Source organism: Vulpes vulpes, chromosome 8, assembly GCF_048418805.1.
Source record: "Vulpes vulpes isolate BD-2025 chromosome 8, VulVul3, whole genome shotgun sequence".
NCBI lineage: Eukaryota > Metazoa > Chordata > Mammalia > Carnivora > Canidae > Vulpes > Vulpes vulpes.
The window spans coordinates 36,344,724-36,359,793 of record NC_132787.1 but is presented as its reverse complement, the minus strand read 5'-3'; the positions used below and the strand labels follow the sequence as shown (position 1 = coordinate 36,359,793).

General features: G+C 40.0%; 1 protein-coding gene across 1 annotated transcript in view; it reads left to right on the top strand.

Annotated features, from left to right (window-relative positions):
* Positions 1-13,859, top strand: part of A2ML1 (alpha-2-macroglobulin like 1) — a 49,133-nt gene extending 35,274 nt beyond the window's left edge. The window contains exons 24-36 of the mRNA XM_072718802.1: positions 1,377-1,553; positions 1,718-1,799; positions 2,344-2,500; positions 4,234-4,308; positions 4,665-4,827; positions 6,215-6,429; positions 9,831-10,046; positions 10,212-10,339; positions 10,497-10,587; positions 10,886-10,954; positions 12,239-12,341; positions 12,798-12,845; positions 13,797-13,859. Coding sequence (XP_072574903.1) covers positions 1,377-1,553; positions 1,718-1,799; positions 2,344-2,500; positions 4,234-4,308; positions 4,665-4,827; positions 6,215-6,429; positions 9,831-10,046; positions 10,212-10,339; positions 10,497-10,587; positions 10,886-10,954; positions 12,239-12,341; positions 12,798-12,838 — 1,517 coding nt within the window. The 3' untranslated portion in view covers positions 12,839-12,845; positions 13,797-13,859. The remainder of the gene's footprint in view (positions 1-1,376; positions 1,554-1,717; positions 1,800-2,343; positions 2,501-4,233; positions 4,309-4,664; positions 4,828-6,214; positions 6,430-9,830; positions 10,047-10,211; positions 10,340-10,496; positions 10,588-10,885; positions 10,955-12,238; positions 12,342-12,797; positions 12,846-13,796) is intronic.
* The last annotated feature ends 1,211 nt before the right edge of the window (positions 13,860-15,070 follow it).

Below are 15,070 nucleotides of genomic sequence, written 5' to 3'. Positions count from 1 at the left end.
CGGGCTCCTGGTGCATGGAGCCTGCTTCTCCCTCTGCCTGTGTCTCTGCCTCTCTCTCTCTCTCTCTGTGACTATCATAAAATTAAAAAAAAAAAAAATGAAGACTTTATTTGAGTATAGTTTAGGGAAGATAAAACTATTTACACAGATGGGACACTTCACTCTGGGCAAGGAGAGGGATTGAGTAGAAAAGCATGAGCTTGAAAATAATATCTGAGTTGGGATCTTAGTTCTACCATTAATGGCCATGTGACCTTGAAAAAATTAGTGGATAGTCCTGATCCTTTTTTTCCCTCTGTAAGACAGTGATGATAACCTACCTCTAAGATTGGTATAAAAATTAAATATAATATAAAGTTTCCAGGAATTCCTGGGTGGCTCAGTGGTTTCGCACCTGCCTTTGGCCCAGGGCCGATCCTGAGGTCCTGGGATCGAGTCCCACGTCGGACTCCCAGCATGGAGCCTGCTTCTCCCTCTGCCTGTGTCTCTGCCTCTCTCTCTCTCTCTATGTCTATCATAAATAAATAAAAATAAATCTTTAAAAAATATATAAAATTTCCATATTGTATCTAGCATATAGTAGGAGCCCTGGACGTGTTAGATTATTTCTTTATATTTATCCCTACCAAAATCCTTTCCAGGTTAAAATTTCTCTATTTTTGAAGGTATTAGATTCATACTTGTCATATAGAACTCATTGTAGTATATAGCTTACTCTCTAGGCTTGTCTTTCATACTGCATTGTGGGCTCCTTGAGGACAACAGCCACGTCTTTTTAATTTCTATTTCTAGTACATATCCTGCCACATAATTGACGTTAGTACATGTTTAGATTTGAATTGAACTTAATGGCTAAAGTGCATTAATGGGTCACTTATGTCAGGCTTACTGGTTTCTAAAATAAATATATGGCTAGGTCAGTAGCTATAACTGGAAAAAGGTGCCGGGATTGTGTGTGCTTGAGGGGAACATGGCAATTTGGAGGATAATGTATTTATATGTGGTGGAGGACCTTAGCAATCGAGTCTAAGTATTGTGGGTTTTGTTATGTCACTACCAGCCCCAGTGACACGTCCTCTTAAAAACCCCGAATTCCCCTAGGTAGCCTATGTACTTCTCTGTGTATTCCAGTACCTTGTGTGAACCCGATATTATAGTGCTATATTATAATTGTTTATAATGAATCTACTTATAATGTTCTGTCAGTGTTTACCTCTCTGATTGTGATCTGTTGAGGTAAAGACTGTTTTTGACTTATTGTCTCCTAGGCACAGTGTAGGTACTCACCTAAGTGATAGCTGGTACATGTTTGTTAAGTGAATGACGTAACTCACAAGGGCTCCTTCTATCATCAACTTTCTCCTTTTGGATCTCAGGAGACATTATGGGCACGGCCCTACAGAACCTAGACAATCTGGTGCAGATGCCAAGGGGCTGTGGGGAGCAGAACATGGTCTTGTTTGCTCCCATAATCTACGTCTTGCAGTATCTGGAGAGGGCAAGGCTGCTGACTGAAGAAATCAAGTCTCAGGCAGTGGGTTTCCTGAAAATAGGTGAGTTGGTTCAATCTTTCTTCTTGGACAAATTCTCTAGGGCCCATGATAAGTTAATAAGATACAGGGGAGTTCCCCCTGAAGTGTTCTGCTCCCTTGAAAACCTTGAAAGGCATATTTTTTGAAGTTGTCCCTGTGATCTAACATCATATCTGGCTTCCCAGGGTACCAGAAGGAGCTAATGTACAAACACAGCAACGGCTCATACAGTGCCTTTGGGGAGCAGGATGGAGATGGAAACACATGGTAATATTGCCCAGTTCTCAGTGTACTCCAGAGCATAATTCCTGGGTCTAAGGAACAATTCCTCTATCTCTCCTCTTAACCCTATTTCTTCTTCTTTTTTTAAATTTTATTTAAATTCAATTAATTAACGTATAATGTATTATTGGTTTCAGAGGTAGAGGTCAGTGATTCATCAGTCTTATATAACACCCAGTATTCATTATATCACACGCCCTCCTTAATGTCCATCACCCAGTTACCCCATCCCTCCACCTCCCTCCCCTCCAGCGAACCCCGTTCCTTCTTATATCTATCTTCTCTACCTCTTTAATATTGTTTATTTCAGCCTCATGTATGGTCAAGCCCCTCACCTTTCTCCCTGACCTTGTGACTCTCCAATTCTTGTCCCCATTAATGCCCAATAATATCTCCCTTTTCTAGCCTCCTATGGCATTATGTTTTCTTAATCCTCTTCTGGAACCATATACCAAAATAAAATATCAAACTATTGTACCCTTGCTGGGGAATCCCCCTTCATGCCACACTTCTGTCTTTACCCATATAGGCTGACAGCGTTTGTCACCAAATGCTTTGGCCAAGCTCAAGAATTTATCTTCATTGATGACAAGAATATCCAGGATGCTCTCAAGTGGATGGCGGGAAACCAGCTCCCCAACGGTTGCTATGCTAATGTGGGAAACCTCATTCACACAGCTATGAAGGTACAAATCTGCCCTAGGGTCTTCAGCCCACTGTCAGGTCTGGGAGGAATTTGCACCTCTGACTAAGCAGAATCAAAAGAGCATAAGCCTGGGAGTCAGTGTTCTTTAAGGTCTGAGTCCTAGCTCTAAGTGACCTTGCTCAAAATGCTTAACCAATCTGAGCCTCAGCTTCCATATCTGTAGAATTAGAAAATGTACTGACGCATGGCTCTCACATCAGCAGCTCCTGAGAACGAGTTTGAAATGCAAATTCTAGTCCTACCCTGGACCTACTCTGAGAAACTCTGGGGATGTGGGCCAGCAATTTGTATTTTTAACAAGCCCTTGAGGTGGTTCTGACATTTGTGAAAGTATGAGAACCCCTGGACGAGACATTCACTGAGTTGTATACTATCTCCCTAAATCTGGAGCAAGACCATTTTGGTGAGGACTGATAGACAGCCTAGTGTTTTTTGTTAAGAGGTTTACTCTGCGCCGGGCACTGCTCTAAGCACTTCGTTTATTTGATATTACTTAATGTCTACAACAAATTAATGAGCTAGCTGCTGGTATGCCATTATTAATCCCATTTTACAGATGAAGAAATTTAGGTGCAGAGATTAAGTGAACTGCCCAAGGTGAATGCTAATGCAGGGTAGGACTGGAATTTGAATCATGGGGGATCCCTGGGTGGCGCAGCGGTTTTGGCGCCTGCCTTTGGCCCAGGGCACGATCCTGGAGACCCGGGATCGAATCCCACGTCGGGCTCCCGGTGCATGGAGCCTGCTTCTCCCTCTGCCTGTGTCTCTGCCTCTCTCTCTCTCTCTCTCTCTGTGACTATCATAAATAAATTAAAAAAAAAAAAAAGGAATTTGAATCATGGCCTCAGAACTCTACAGGCACTGCCTTTGCCCATTCACTGCATTGCTGGTACCCCTCCTGAACACAGGATGAGGTGTTGCGATACATCCGGAGAATTTGTTCAATTCAGAGTATGCCCAGTGAAAGAAAAGAGTTGTATGTATGTTACTAGAGAAATCATTTACATTGCTCTTCCAGGGCTTGGATTACAAATCTTGAGCATTAAAAAAAAAGTCTCTATAAAGGATTCATTAGTTTTCCTTATGCAAGATTTTATTAGTGCCCCCAAGGTGCTCTCCTCTTACATACTGTGTGAAATACATGTGGAAGTAGCACAAACCAGGCCTTGACTCCAACAAGATCCCAGAGGTCTTCCCTTTTCCTCCTTTACCAGACCCAGCCAGTCTATTAAGAAACCCATCACCAGTATAGCAAGCTTAGTGGTGTAGTGCAGGAGCTCCATAATTAAACTCCCTGAGTTCAAATCCTAGTCCCTGTTTATTAGCTGTGTAATCTCGAGCAACCTGTTTAATCTTTTTTTTTTTCTTATAGAATTCCTTATAGGATGAGGATAACAATTTAGATTAGCTGTTTTTAAAAACTTGCTAATATCTTTCCATGAAAGGGATTAAACAGGGCAGGTGTCACCTTATCTCTCCTGGAGCAGAGGCTGGGCCTTTTACTTCTGGACAGGATGTCCATTTGAAGAGGCACAGGTTCAGTAAGAACCTGAGAATAAGAGATTTTTCTCCTTATCCCCTCCACTGTGTTTGTTTGCTTATTTGTTTAAATAATCCACCCATTAAGAAGGGATGCTTTTTTGCAAATTGCACATAATTCTTGCATATGCTGTGCTGTCTGCTGCCCTGACGTGGGGTCCCTGTACCCTCTAGGGTGGTGTTGAAGATGAGATTTCCCTGACTGCATACATCACAGCTGCATTGCTGGAAATGGGAATGACCGCACATGTAAGTATCTCTAGCTTTTTCTCTTTATATCCTTCTTATTGTGCCTAGTTGTAGAGGAATTCAACTACTTTTAATCCCTGTTCACCCTTATAAACTCAAAAAGGATACAATGAAGGGCACCTGGATGGCTCAGTGGTTGAGTGTCTGCCTTCGGCTCAGGCCATGATCCCGGGATCCTGGGATCCAGTCCCACATTGGGCTTCCTGTGGCAAGCCCGCTTCTCCCTCTGCCTCTCTCTGTGTCTCTCATGAATAAAATCTTAACAAAACAAAACAAAAAGGATTTGATGATTTCCTTATCCCTTCCCATTTTCCCAGGAATGCCTTATTAAGTCAGTTCTTTATCTTACTTTTCAGGACCCAATGGTGAGTCAGGGTCTGAAGTGCCTCCAAGACTCTGTTTCCTCTACTACCAACCTCTACACACAGGCCCTCCTTGCTTATACTTTCTCTCTGGCTGGGGAGATGGACATCAGAAACATTCTTCTTGAAAAGTTAGACCAGCAAGCTATCATCTCAGGTATGTTGGCCATGTTAGGAGTTCTTTGAAATTATGAAAATATGTTGTGAGTTATCTATAGTTTTCACTAGTCCCCATGGTCCCACATATATTCTATCATATCTAGGATTCCTTTTAGGAAAAGTTGTGAAGTCATTAGATCATTGTTGAGAGTTTTGTGAGAAAGCCCATGGAAGTCTTTAAACGCATTGTTATACTTTAACATGAAGAGGAAAGAGATGGTAGAAGCTAATCAGAAGACCTATGGGCATTATAGAATCTCCCTTTTATAAAGGTCTTTAACAATTCTTTGTATGAGATCACTGAGGTTGATGGGGTAAAAGTCAAACTTAGAGATTTCTTTCTTATTTCTTCTTTTTTTGGAGGAGAGAGGGGTAGGGAATGGCAGAGGGAGAGGGAGAGAGAGAATCTTAAGCAAGCTCCATTACAGTTGGTGGGGCCCTACTCTTGGTTTCAGAACAGATAATGATCTCAGGGTGGTGAGATCCAGCCCTATGTCAGGCTCCATGGTCAGTGGGGAGTCTGCTGGGAATTCTTTCTTTTCTCTGTCCCACCCCCAACTTGTACACACACACACACACTCTCTCTCTCTCAAATAAGTAAATAAATCTTTTCAAAAAAAAATGTTAAACTTGGGCTGCCTGGGTGGCTCAGTGGTTTAGCACTGCCTTCAGCCCAGGGCGTGATCCTGGAGACCCTGGATTGAGTCCCACGTCGGGCTCCCTGCATGGAGCCTGCTTCTCCCTCTTCTTGTGTCTCTGCCTCTCTCTGTTTCTGGAATAAATAAATAAATAATCTTTTTTAAAAAGTTAAACTTTTGATTAAATAAAATAAAAGCTGAGGGACACCTGGGTTGAACGTCTGCCTTCAGCTCAGTGTGTGATCCTGGAGTGCCGAGATCGAGTCCCACATTGTGCTAGCCCACTTCTCCCTCTGCCTATGTCTCTGCCTCTCTCTCTGTGTTTCTCATGAATAAATAAATGAAATCTTTAAAAAAATAAAATAAAATAAAGGCTGAAAAATTAAAAATGGAATTCCATAAGTCAAAAAAATGCCCTAAAACACATAAGATTCTTGTAAGTTTCTACTTACCTATATCTACTAGCATTAGAATTTATAAATTAATGAGAGTGGTTTTCATATAATTACTGGAAGCATTTACTGATATTCTCAGCTTCACCATGGGTAATTTCATATGACTCTACACACACACTTATGCACACACACATCTCTGTGTAAACATAATAGCCAAAATATCAAAAGATTTGAAAAATATTTTTTTCTACCTCATGATTAACTTTTGGTTGGTACTTGCTCTGCTCTAGGGTATAGCATTTACAAATTGAATGTGAGAAACCATTTCCTAATTATGCTTCTTTTTCCATAGGAGGGTCTATTCACTGGAGCCACAAGCCTATTCTGTCATTGGAAGACAGACCTTGGTCTCAGCCTGAGGCTGTAGATGTGGAACTTACAGCATATATATTACTGGCCCAACTTAGCAAAGCCAGCCTGACTCAAAAGGAGATAGCCAAGGCCACTGCCATAGTGGCTTGGTTAACCAAGCAACGTAACGCATATGGGGGCTTCTCTTCTACTCAGGTAAATAGCCTCCTTTCCAACTGTCACACATCAGGTAGGATTAGGTCCTGTGTGGAAATAGAAAACAAAACAAAACAAAACAATAACAACAAAGCTATTGCCCTTGACTTCTAGGTCAAGGGACTTCTAATTCTATATAGAGAGAAAAAGCAAAATAATATTGGATCATATGAACACATAAATAGTACAATATGCATTTAATGCTCTTTCTTTTTAGAGTATGAAACATCATGAGATCAGTGTTTTACATGTGAATAGGACATATATAATTATGGTGAAATTATATGTTAAAAGCTTAGAAATCGGGATCCCTGGGTGGCGCAGTGGTTTAGCGCCTGCCTTTGGCCCAGGGCGCGATCCTGGAGACCCAGGATCGAATCCCACATCGGGCTCCTGGTGCATGGAGCCTGCTTCTCCCTCTGCCTATGTCTCTGTCTCTGCCTCTCTCTCTATCATAAATAAATAAAAAAAAAAATTTGAAAAAAAAAGCTTAGAAATGAGTTGGAAGCATAAAAGCAAGGTTTTATGGGTATCCTTCCTTCTACTACTGGGAGGTTAGTAAGATATATAATCTCTACTCTAAAAAAGTTAACAAACTAGAAGTAAAGTTAGGAAAAGTGCGGGACACCTGGGTGGCTCAGTGGTTTAGCACCTGCCTTTGGCTCAGGGTGTGATCCTAGAGTTCCCGGATCAAGTCCCACATCAGGCTCCCTGCAGGGAGCCTGCTTCTCCCTCTGCCTATATTTCTGCCTCTGTCTCTCATGAATAAATAAATAAAATCTTAAAAAAAAAAAAGTAGGAAAAGTTCTAATAATTACAGAGCAGGATTTGGTTATATAACATAAGATACAAAAGATACAAAATAATGCATTTCAAAAGGGAGCAAGACCTTACACCAACATGAAGGATAAGAAAAATCTTCAGGAGAATGACATTTGAGGTAGATCTAGAATAATATGTAGCAGTGCCTGGCTGACTTATTCAGTAGAGCATGTAACTTTTGTTCCTGGGGTCATGAGTTCAAGCCCCACATTGAGTGTAGAACCTACTTAAAAGATGATAGATAGATAAATAGATAGATAAATAGATAGATGATAGATAGATAGATAGATAGATGATAGATAGATGAAATAAAAGGGTGTGTAAGATTGTAAGATTTTGGGAGGCAGCTATTGAAAGGAAGGGGAAATGGCTTGAGCAGAGACAACAGTTTGCAAAAGTATAGGATGACTCTCGGGAAAACTGGGTTATCTAAAGCATAATGGGACTTCAGTTTAGAAAGTTAGGGCAGCTTTATACTATGAAGGAGGCCCTTGCATAACAGACTCAAGATTTTGAGGAGATACTGATTTTTTTTAAAACTTTGTTTCAGGAAGATTGACCTGTTATTTGTATAGCAGGTGGTTTAGAGGTGGAAGACACTGGATTTGAAGAGATAAGGACAATATTTCATTTGTCTAGGTTAGGAGTAAGGTAATTCAAGAAAATTGAATTAGGTGGCAGTGAGGGAAAAAGGGATAGAATTGCACGATAAATTCTAATAGCATCATAAAAATTGTCTTAGATGATCATAAAGAGAGTAGTCATTAATTCATTTGTTCTGCAAATGGTATTAAATACATACCATGTCCAATTCACTAAGGATACAAAATAATCAAGAAAACATTTTGCTTACCCTTGTAAAGATTATATTCTGACTTGTTGAAATTAGGGCCAGATTCACTGAAGATGTAACATGTACATTAGACCTGGAAAAGGAATAGATTTTTATTGATACAGTGTTTGGTAAAGATGTTAAGAGCACTAAGCTTAAAAAAAAAAAAAAAGAGAGCACTAAGCTTGAATATAGTAAAGACTTAATTGAGGGACACTTGGGTGGCTCAGTGGTTGAGCGTCGGCCTTTGGTTCAGGGCATGATCCTGGACCCAGGATCCCAGGATCAAGTCCCACATCAGGTTCCCTGCATGAACCTGCTTCTCCCTCTACCTGTGTCTCTGCCTCTCTCTCTGTCTCTCTGTCTGTCTCTCATGAATAAATAAATAAAATCTTAAAAAGACTTAATTGAAATCTTAAAAGATTATATAGTACTATATACTTCCTTACTTCAAGGCCAAAGATCAGGAAGGACTTCTTGCTGAGCCCTAAATAATTATGACATACAATTTTAGAAAGCAGTGAGTGAAATGTTTAGAACTCTCAGCGACACATATGTCAAAATTGTTTTTGAATAAAATCCTTAGCTATTACAAGAAGTCATATAGCACTTAACACTGGTTTTCCAGCTAATAACGAGGTCTCATTTCTTGAATTGTTTCCACATATTTGAGTAATAAGGACCTCCTTGGATCCAGTTCACAGAGAGTAGACAAAAAGTTGTTTGTAGATGGTCAACTGCACAGCTATCACTTATTCACAGATTTCCCAGGGGGGTGACCTGTCTTCTTATTTTTATATGACCATGTGATGTCTACAACTGTTCTTTTAAACTTGGGTTAGGAAGAAAGTGGGGTTCCTTTATTCTGTAGATATTACACTAAGTGTCAAGCATATAGACATACTCGTAGCAGTAAAATATAACAATTTTCTGAACATTTCACTCTCTTTTTTCTTTACTTGTAGTTTATATAAATCATGTTTTCAGAATAAACAAGTTCCAACTACATGATGCCATACTCTCTTAGTGGCAGTTTATCTGTCTTATACCCGAATGCTGAAAAGATTGTCATAAGACACAGTGGTGAAGAAGCCTTGGCTTGCAAGATAGGATCCACTGATACCCTCTCCAGCTGTGCCATAGAAGATCATTACACAGCTAAACAACTGAAGAATGTGCAATTTTTAGGGCTATCACTGCTTGTTTCCTCTCTAAATAAGGAAACTGCAAAATACATACTAAACAGTTATCCACTTGTTTATAACTATAGCCCGTTCTGAAGCTACGTTTGGTTGAATATGAGTATGAGGGATGCCTGGGTGGCTCAGCGGTTGAGCATCTGCCCTTGACTCAGGGAGTGATCCTGGGGTCCCAGGATCAAGGCCCACATCAGGCTTCCTGTGTTGAGCCTGCTTCTCCCTCTGCCTATGTCTCTGCCTTTCTCTTTGTGTGTCTCTCATGAATAAATAAAAATAAAATCTTAAAAAAAAAAAAGAATATGAATATGAGATTAGCCTAGTGACCTATAGGCCTATAGTTTAATACTAGCTTGATGGCAATTTTCTACACAGGCAAGATATGGTTTCTATGTCAGCTTCCACAGCATTAATGAATGTGGTTCTTAGATACTTAGAAGAAGTGTTGTCCAAGCTGATGAACAACAACCAGATATATAGGTTATGGGGTTGTTTGAGGCTAATGCCAGTGGCTCACAAAATGTAAGCATATGCTTGATTGTCTTCTTTAGGATACTGTAGTTGCTCTCCAAGCTCTTGCTAAATATGCCACTGTAGCCTATGTAACATCTGAAAAAGTCAACCTGGCTGTAAAATCCAATAAGAATTTCCAGCACACTTTCAGCATTCAGGCTGCCAACCGGTTGGTGCTTCAGCAGGAAACTCTGCCCAGTATCCCTGGAGTGTACACCTTGGAAGCCTCAGGCCAGGGCTGTGTCTATGTGCAGGTAAGTAGAGATCCATGAGAACAAACATGCACTGGGAAGGAGAGTCCAAGGGCATCTTTGCCACCAGGAGAATCTTTACTCTATTTCATTTATAAAGAGAATAGTTTGGACTGTGTGATAAAGTTCTTCCCAGTTCTGATTTGGTTATCTATTTCCCCCTGCTAGATGGTGCTGATATACCATATTCCCCCTCCTAAGTTTGTGGACACCTTTAGTCTTAGTGTGGAAATGGGAAAAGCTAGATGTGAGCAAGCTACTTCACCTCGATCCTTGATGCTCACCATACACACCAGGTAAGAAAAGCTGGTGGTGGGGGCACCTGGATCATAGAAGCATAGAGTTGTGTGTGTGTATTTGTGTGCATGTGTGTATATGTGTGTGCTGGGGATACAGAGTATGCTGAGAGGGAAAATAATGGGTTCACACTGATGTGCTTCTTTCTGCCCTTAGTTACGTGGGGAGTCGCAGTTCTTCCAATATGGCCATTGTAGAAGTGAAGATGCTTTCTGGGTTCAGCCCCAAGGAGGGTACCAATCAGTTAGTAAGTCTGTTCTATTTTCTTCATTTAACTAACTCCAAGGGGACCTAACATTATCCCTAAAAAACTGGTGAAGTGGGCTTTATGGTATATACATACAACTCATGATTGTATTGTTTTGGTGTGCTACAACAGTGCATCAGATACATAAAATGGAAACTGGAATAGTCGTGGTTCTTTTTTCTTACTTTCTCCACAGTATATATTGTCTCCTTGATCATGACAGAGCTTTGGAATATTACCCTAAGGGATACGAAGACTCTGGATCTTAGTCTGTTTTATTTTTCCTTTTCTTATTCAGCTTCTCCAACAACCTCTGGTGAAGAAGGTGGAATCTGGAACTGATATCCTGAACATTTACTTGGAAGAGGTAGGTATTCAGAAGTGAACCTAAGAGTTTGATTGCTTATGAAGCTTTGCAACTTCCTAATATTAATAGGTTAGTATATATACTCTATATACTAGTGTCACATACACAGGGATAAGAGAGAATGAGTCCACAGCCATGAAATGAATTCTACCTCCATGCTGGTATACTATATCAAATATTCTTATTCACTTCCAGTGCAGTACTGTCTAACAGATATGTAATATGAGCTATCTATAACATTTAAAAATGTGGAGGCCAGGGGTGCCTGGATGGCTTAGTTGTTTATGAATCTGCCTTTGGCTCAGGTCATGATCCCAGGTCCTGAGATAGAGCCCCATGTCAGGCTACCTGCTCAGTGGGGAGCCTGCCTCTCCCTCTCCATTTGCCTCTCTCCCAGCTCATGCTTTTTCTAGCTCTCTCTCAAAAATAAATAGACAAAATTTATTTATTTATTTATTTTATTTATTTATTTTTTAAAGATTTTTTTAATTTATTCATGAGAAACACAGAAAGAGAGAGAGGGGCAGAGACACAGGCAGAGGGAGAAGCAGGCTTCTTGCAGGGAGCCCGATGTGGGACTCAATCCCGAGTCTCCAGGATCACACCCTGGCCCAAGGTGGCACTAAACCGCTGAGCCACTCAGGCTGCCCCAAAATATATATTTTTTAAATGTGTAAGCTAGAATGTGACCATTTTAAGATAAGGTGGTCAGGGAAGGCCTCTCTGAGGAGATATTATCTGATAGGAGACTGGAATGAAAGAAAACCAAAAGGGAGCGTAGAACTGTTTAAATAAAATGAAAATTTGTTTCTTTGGCCACTTCAATTAACCATGGGTTAGAGTAGACCAAGAATGGAGAGAACCAATTTATAGAAGGGCCAGAAAGCTATAAGATCCTAAGAAGAAAGAGCCAGGAAGTCAGCAGAAGCCAGTATCTCTAAGACTGGTATGGGGCAGAAGGGTTGGTAGAAGGGTTTCAGAAAATTTATGTGAAGACAAAAGTCTTTTAGCCTCCACAATATACAGAGTGTTATTTTCACTTTAGTTTTATTTTTTATTTTATTTTTTTTAATTTTTATTTATTCATGATAGTCACACAGAGAGAGAGAGGCAGAGAGAGAGGCAGAGGGAGAAGCAGGCTCCATACACCGGGAGCCCGACGTGGGATTCGATCCCGGATCTCCAGGATCGTGCCCTGGGCCAAAGGCAGGCGCTAAACCGCTGCGCCACCCAGGGATCCCTCACTTTAGTTTTAATATGATGTTTTGTCTTTGTTCTCCACAGCTGAGCCAGAAGACTCAGACCTATTCCTTTACCATCAGCCAAAGTGTATTGGTCACTAACCTGAAACCAGCAACCATCACAGTCTATGACTACTACCTCCCAGGTGAGGGCTAAGAAGATATACTTGTGTCTCCCAACATATTTCTGCCTCATTCTTCATGACATCTCTCTTAATTTTACAAATACTCCTTCCTAAACCAAGTAGCACATAATTACATTATTCAAGCTCCTAAAACATCATAATTTAATTATGTCATTCTTAAGTCTTCTGTGCTAGGGATATTTTATAAGATGAGGTCTATAGACCAAAAGAACAATACAAACCACGGTTCTTTAAGGACTATTCTGAATATTTTTTCTGTGATTAATAATTTACCACAATATTAGTATTTGGAACTTTCCTATAATTCTTTTTTTTTTCCCCTATAATTCTTAATATGCTTGTAACCTAAATGGATCCTCTGAAAAAGGCTAAAGCGGTAGTTTTCATGGAGTATTTTCTCTTTGAATGTATGAGGCTTATAATGTAATGATTGATATATGTCATTTCATTTTACAGATGAACGGGCAACAATTCAGTACTCTGACCCCTGTGAATGAGGTAAAGGTGAGCTTTAGGGTAGGCTGACCATATTTAATAGTTAAGGAGATTTTCTTCTGAGTTACTATTATTGTATTTTGGAAGTTAATTTTTTATAGAAAGTGGGCTTTCTTTTTTTGTCTTAAACTTTTCTTTTCTTTTTTTTTTTTAAGTAAACTCTACACCCAATGTAGGGCTCAAACTCACAACCCTGAAATCAAGTCACATGCTCTACTGAGCCAGCCGGGCACCCCACTTTTCTGTCCCAAACTCTGAAAGAAAGAATAATAATCTCCATAGTTCACACCAGAAAAAGTTAATAGTGGCATCTGATTGAGGGCTTCTATGTGATTTTTATTTTTTTAAAGATTTATTTATTATTTTAGAGAGAGAGAGGCAGAGAGATAGAGCATGAGTGGGGAGAGGGGTAGAGAGACGGGGAGAGAAGCAGACTCCCTGCTGAGCTGGAGCCTGGATGATAGGGCTTGACCCTGATATCATAACCTGAGCTGAAATCAATAGTTGGACACTTAACCAATTGAGCCACCCAGGCACCCCTCTATGTGATTTTTAAAAAACAGTATTTTTTTCTTTAAAAAAAAAAACAAATTTTTTTCTGATTGAAATTGATGAATTTTAAAAATTATTTTTTAAAATTCTACATCTTTATTTTATAAAAATACTAAGGGAAAAGTAAAGATTACCTGATTCTACTCCCCTGAGATAACACTATTAATAATCTCATCATGCATCTGTGAGATTTTTTTCCAGATAGGAAAAAACTGAGGACATGTCTAGCTGGCTCAGTTGGGAGAGCATATGAATCTTGATGTCAGGATTGTGAGTTTAAACCTCACCATTGGTACAGAGATAAATTTTTAAAAATATATTTTTTTAAATTGATAGGAAAAAGATCCTCTATACTTGTGAAGATTTCCTGAGTGTAATGATGTCTTCTTTTTTTTTTCCCTCTCCCAGGATAGAAGTTGTAACGAGACCAATTTAATCCTTTGTGACATTACTGGACAGCCTTCTTCTGCCTCTTAAAGGAAAACTCATTTAATCAAATAATATGATTTCTCTGATTGATAATAACAGCTGAGCAGGTTTGAAGCTCAGCTACTTTCTACTACTTCACAGATGCATAGGTGCTAGAATAAAGGGCTGGAGGAGATGAGAGGAATTATATGGAAAAGACCACGGGGAGAGATGTGGTTTAGCCATGTAGGGAACTCTCCAGAGATGATATGGAGGTAGAGGGTGATCCAAGGAAGATAAAAATGTCTTCTTGGAGGTTAAATCTAAAAGAGGATATAATTTAGGGCTTTGGGAATAGATTAAAAAAGTTTTTTTCTTTGAAAATAAAATCTGTGTCCTTGACTTTGTGCGTATTTCTATGGATACCAAAGATTCTACTTCAAGATGATGATCATCCCTTAACCAAAACTCACATTTTGGCTTCTTCTTTAAACCTTTTGACCCAGGAATGCCTGGATGGCTCAGCAGTTGAGCCTCTGCCTTTGGCTCAGGATGTAATCCCAGCGTTCCAGGGTTGAGTCCCACATCGGGCTCCTTCATGGAGCCTGCTTCTCCTGTCTCTGTCCCTCTGTGTCTCTTATGAATACATAAGTAAAATATTTTTCCTTTTGACCCAGACATGTCAGAGAATCATATTACGGATTCAGAGAGGGGTCAGAGTAGAGAACCCTAATAAAGGGGCTGACTGAGTTCAGCCAGCCAGCATTGCAGGGCAACACAGTGATTGATAGCAAGAAGAGTGGCTGGCCAGGATTCCCTATCTCTGCTTTTCTCCTTCAGGATTCCTCTAGGCTTTTTCTATAGGGGATACCTATCTTTGTGTACTCTTTCTTGGGCAATGTTTTTGTTTTAGAAACAGGATTGGAGGGGTGCCTGAGTGGCTCAGTTGGTTAAGCTTCTGCCTTTGCCTCAGGTCATGATCCCAGGGTGCTAGGATCAAGCCCTGTATCAGGCTCCCTCTCAGTGGAGAGCCTGCTTCTCCCTTTCCCTCTACCTGCTGCTCCACCTACTTGTGCTCTCCCTTTCCCTGTCAAATATATGAAATCTAAAAGAAAGAAAGAAAGAAAGAAAGAAAGAAAGAAAGAAAGAAAGAAAGAAAGAAAGAAAAAGAAACAGAATTGGAGGCAAAGGTATGGGAGAAAAAAAGAGATGAATGCTATTTTTTTTTTTTTTTTTTTTTAGATGAATGCTATTTAAACAGAGAAGATCATCTA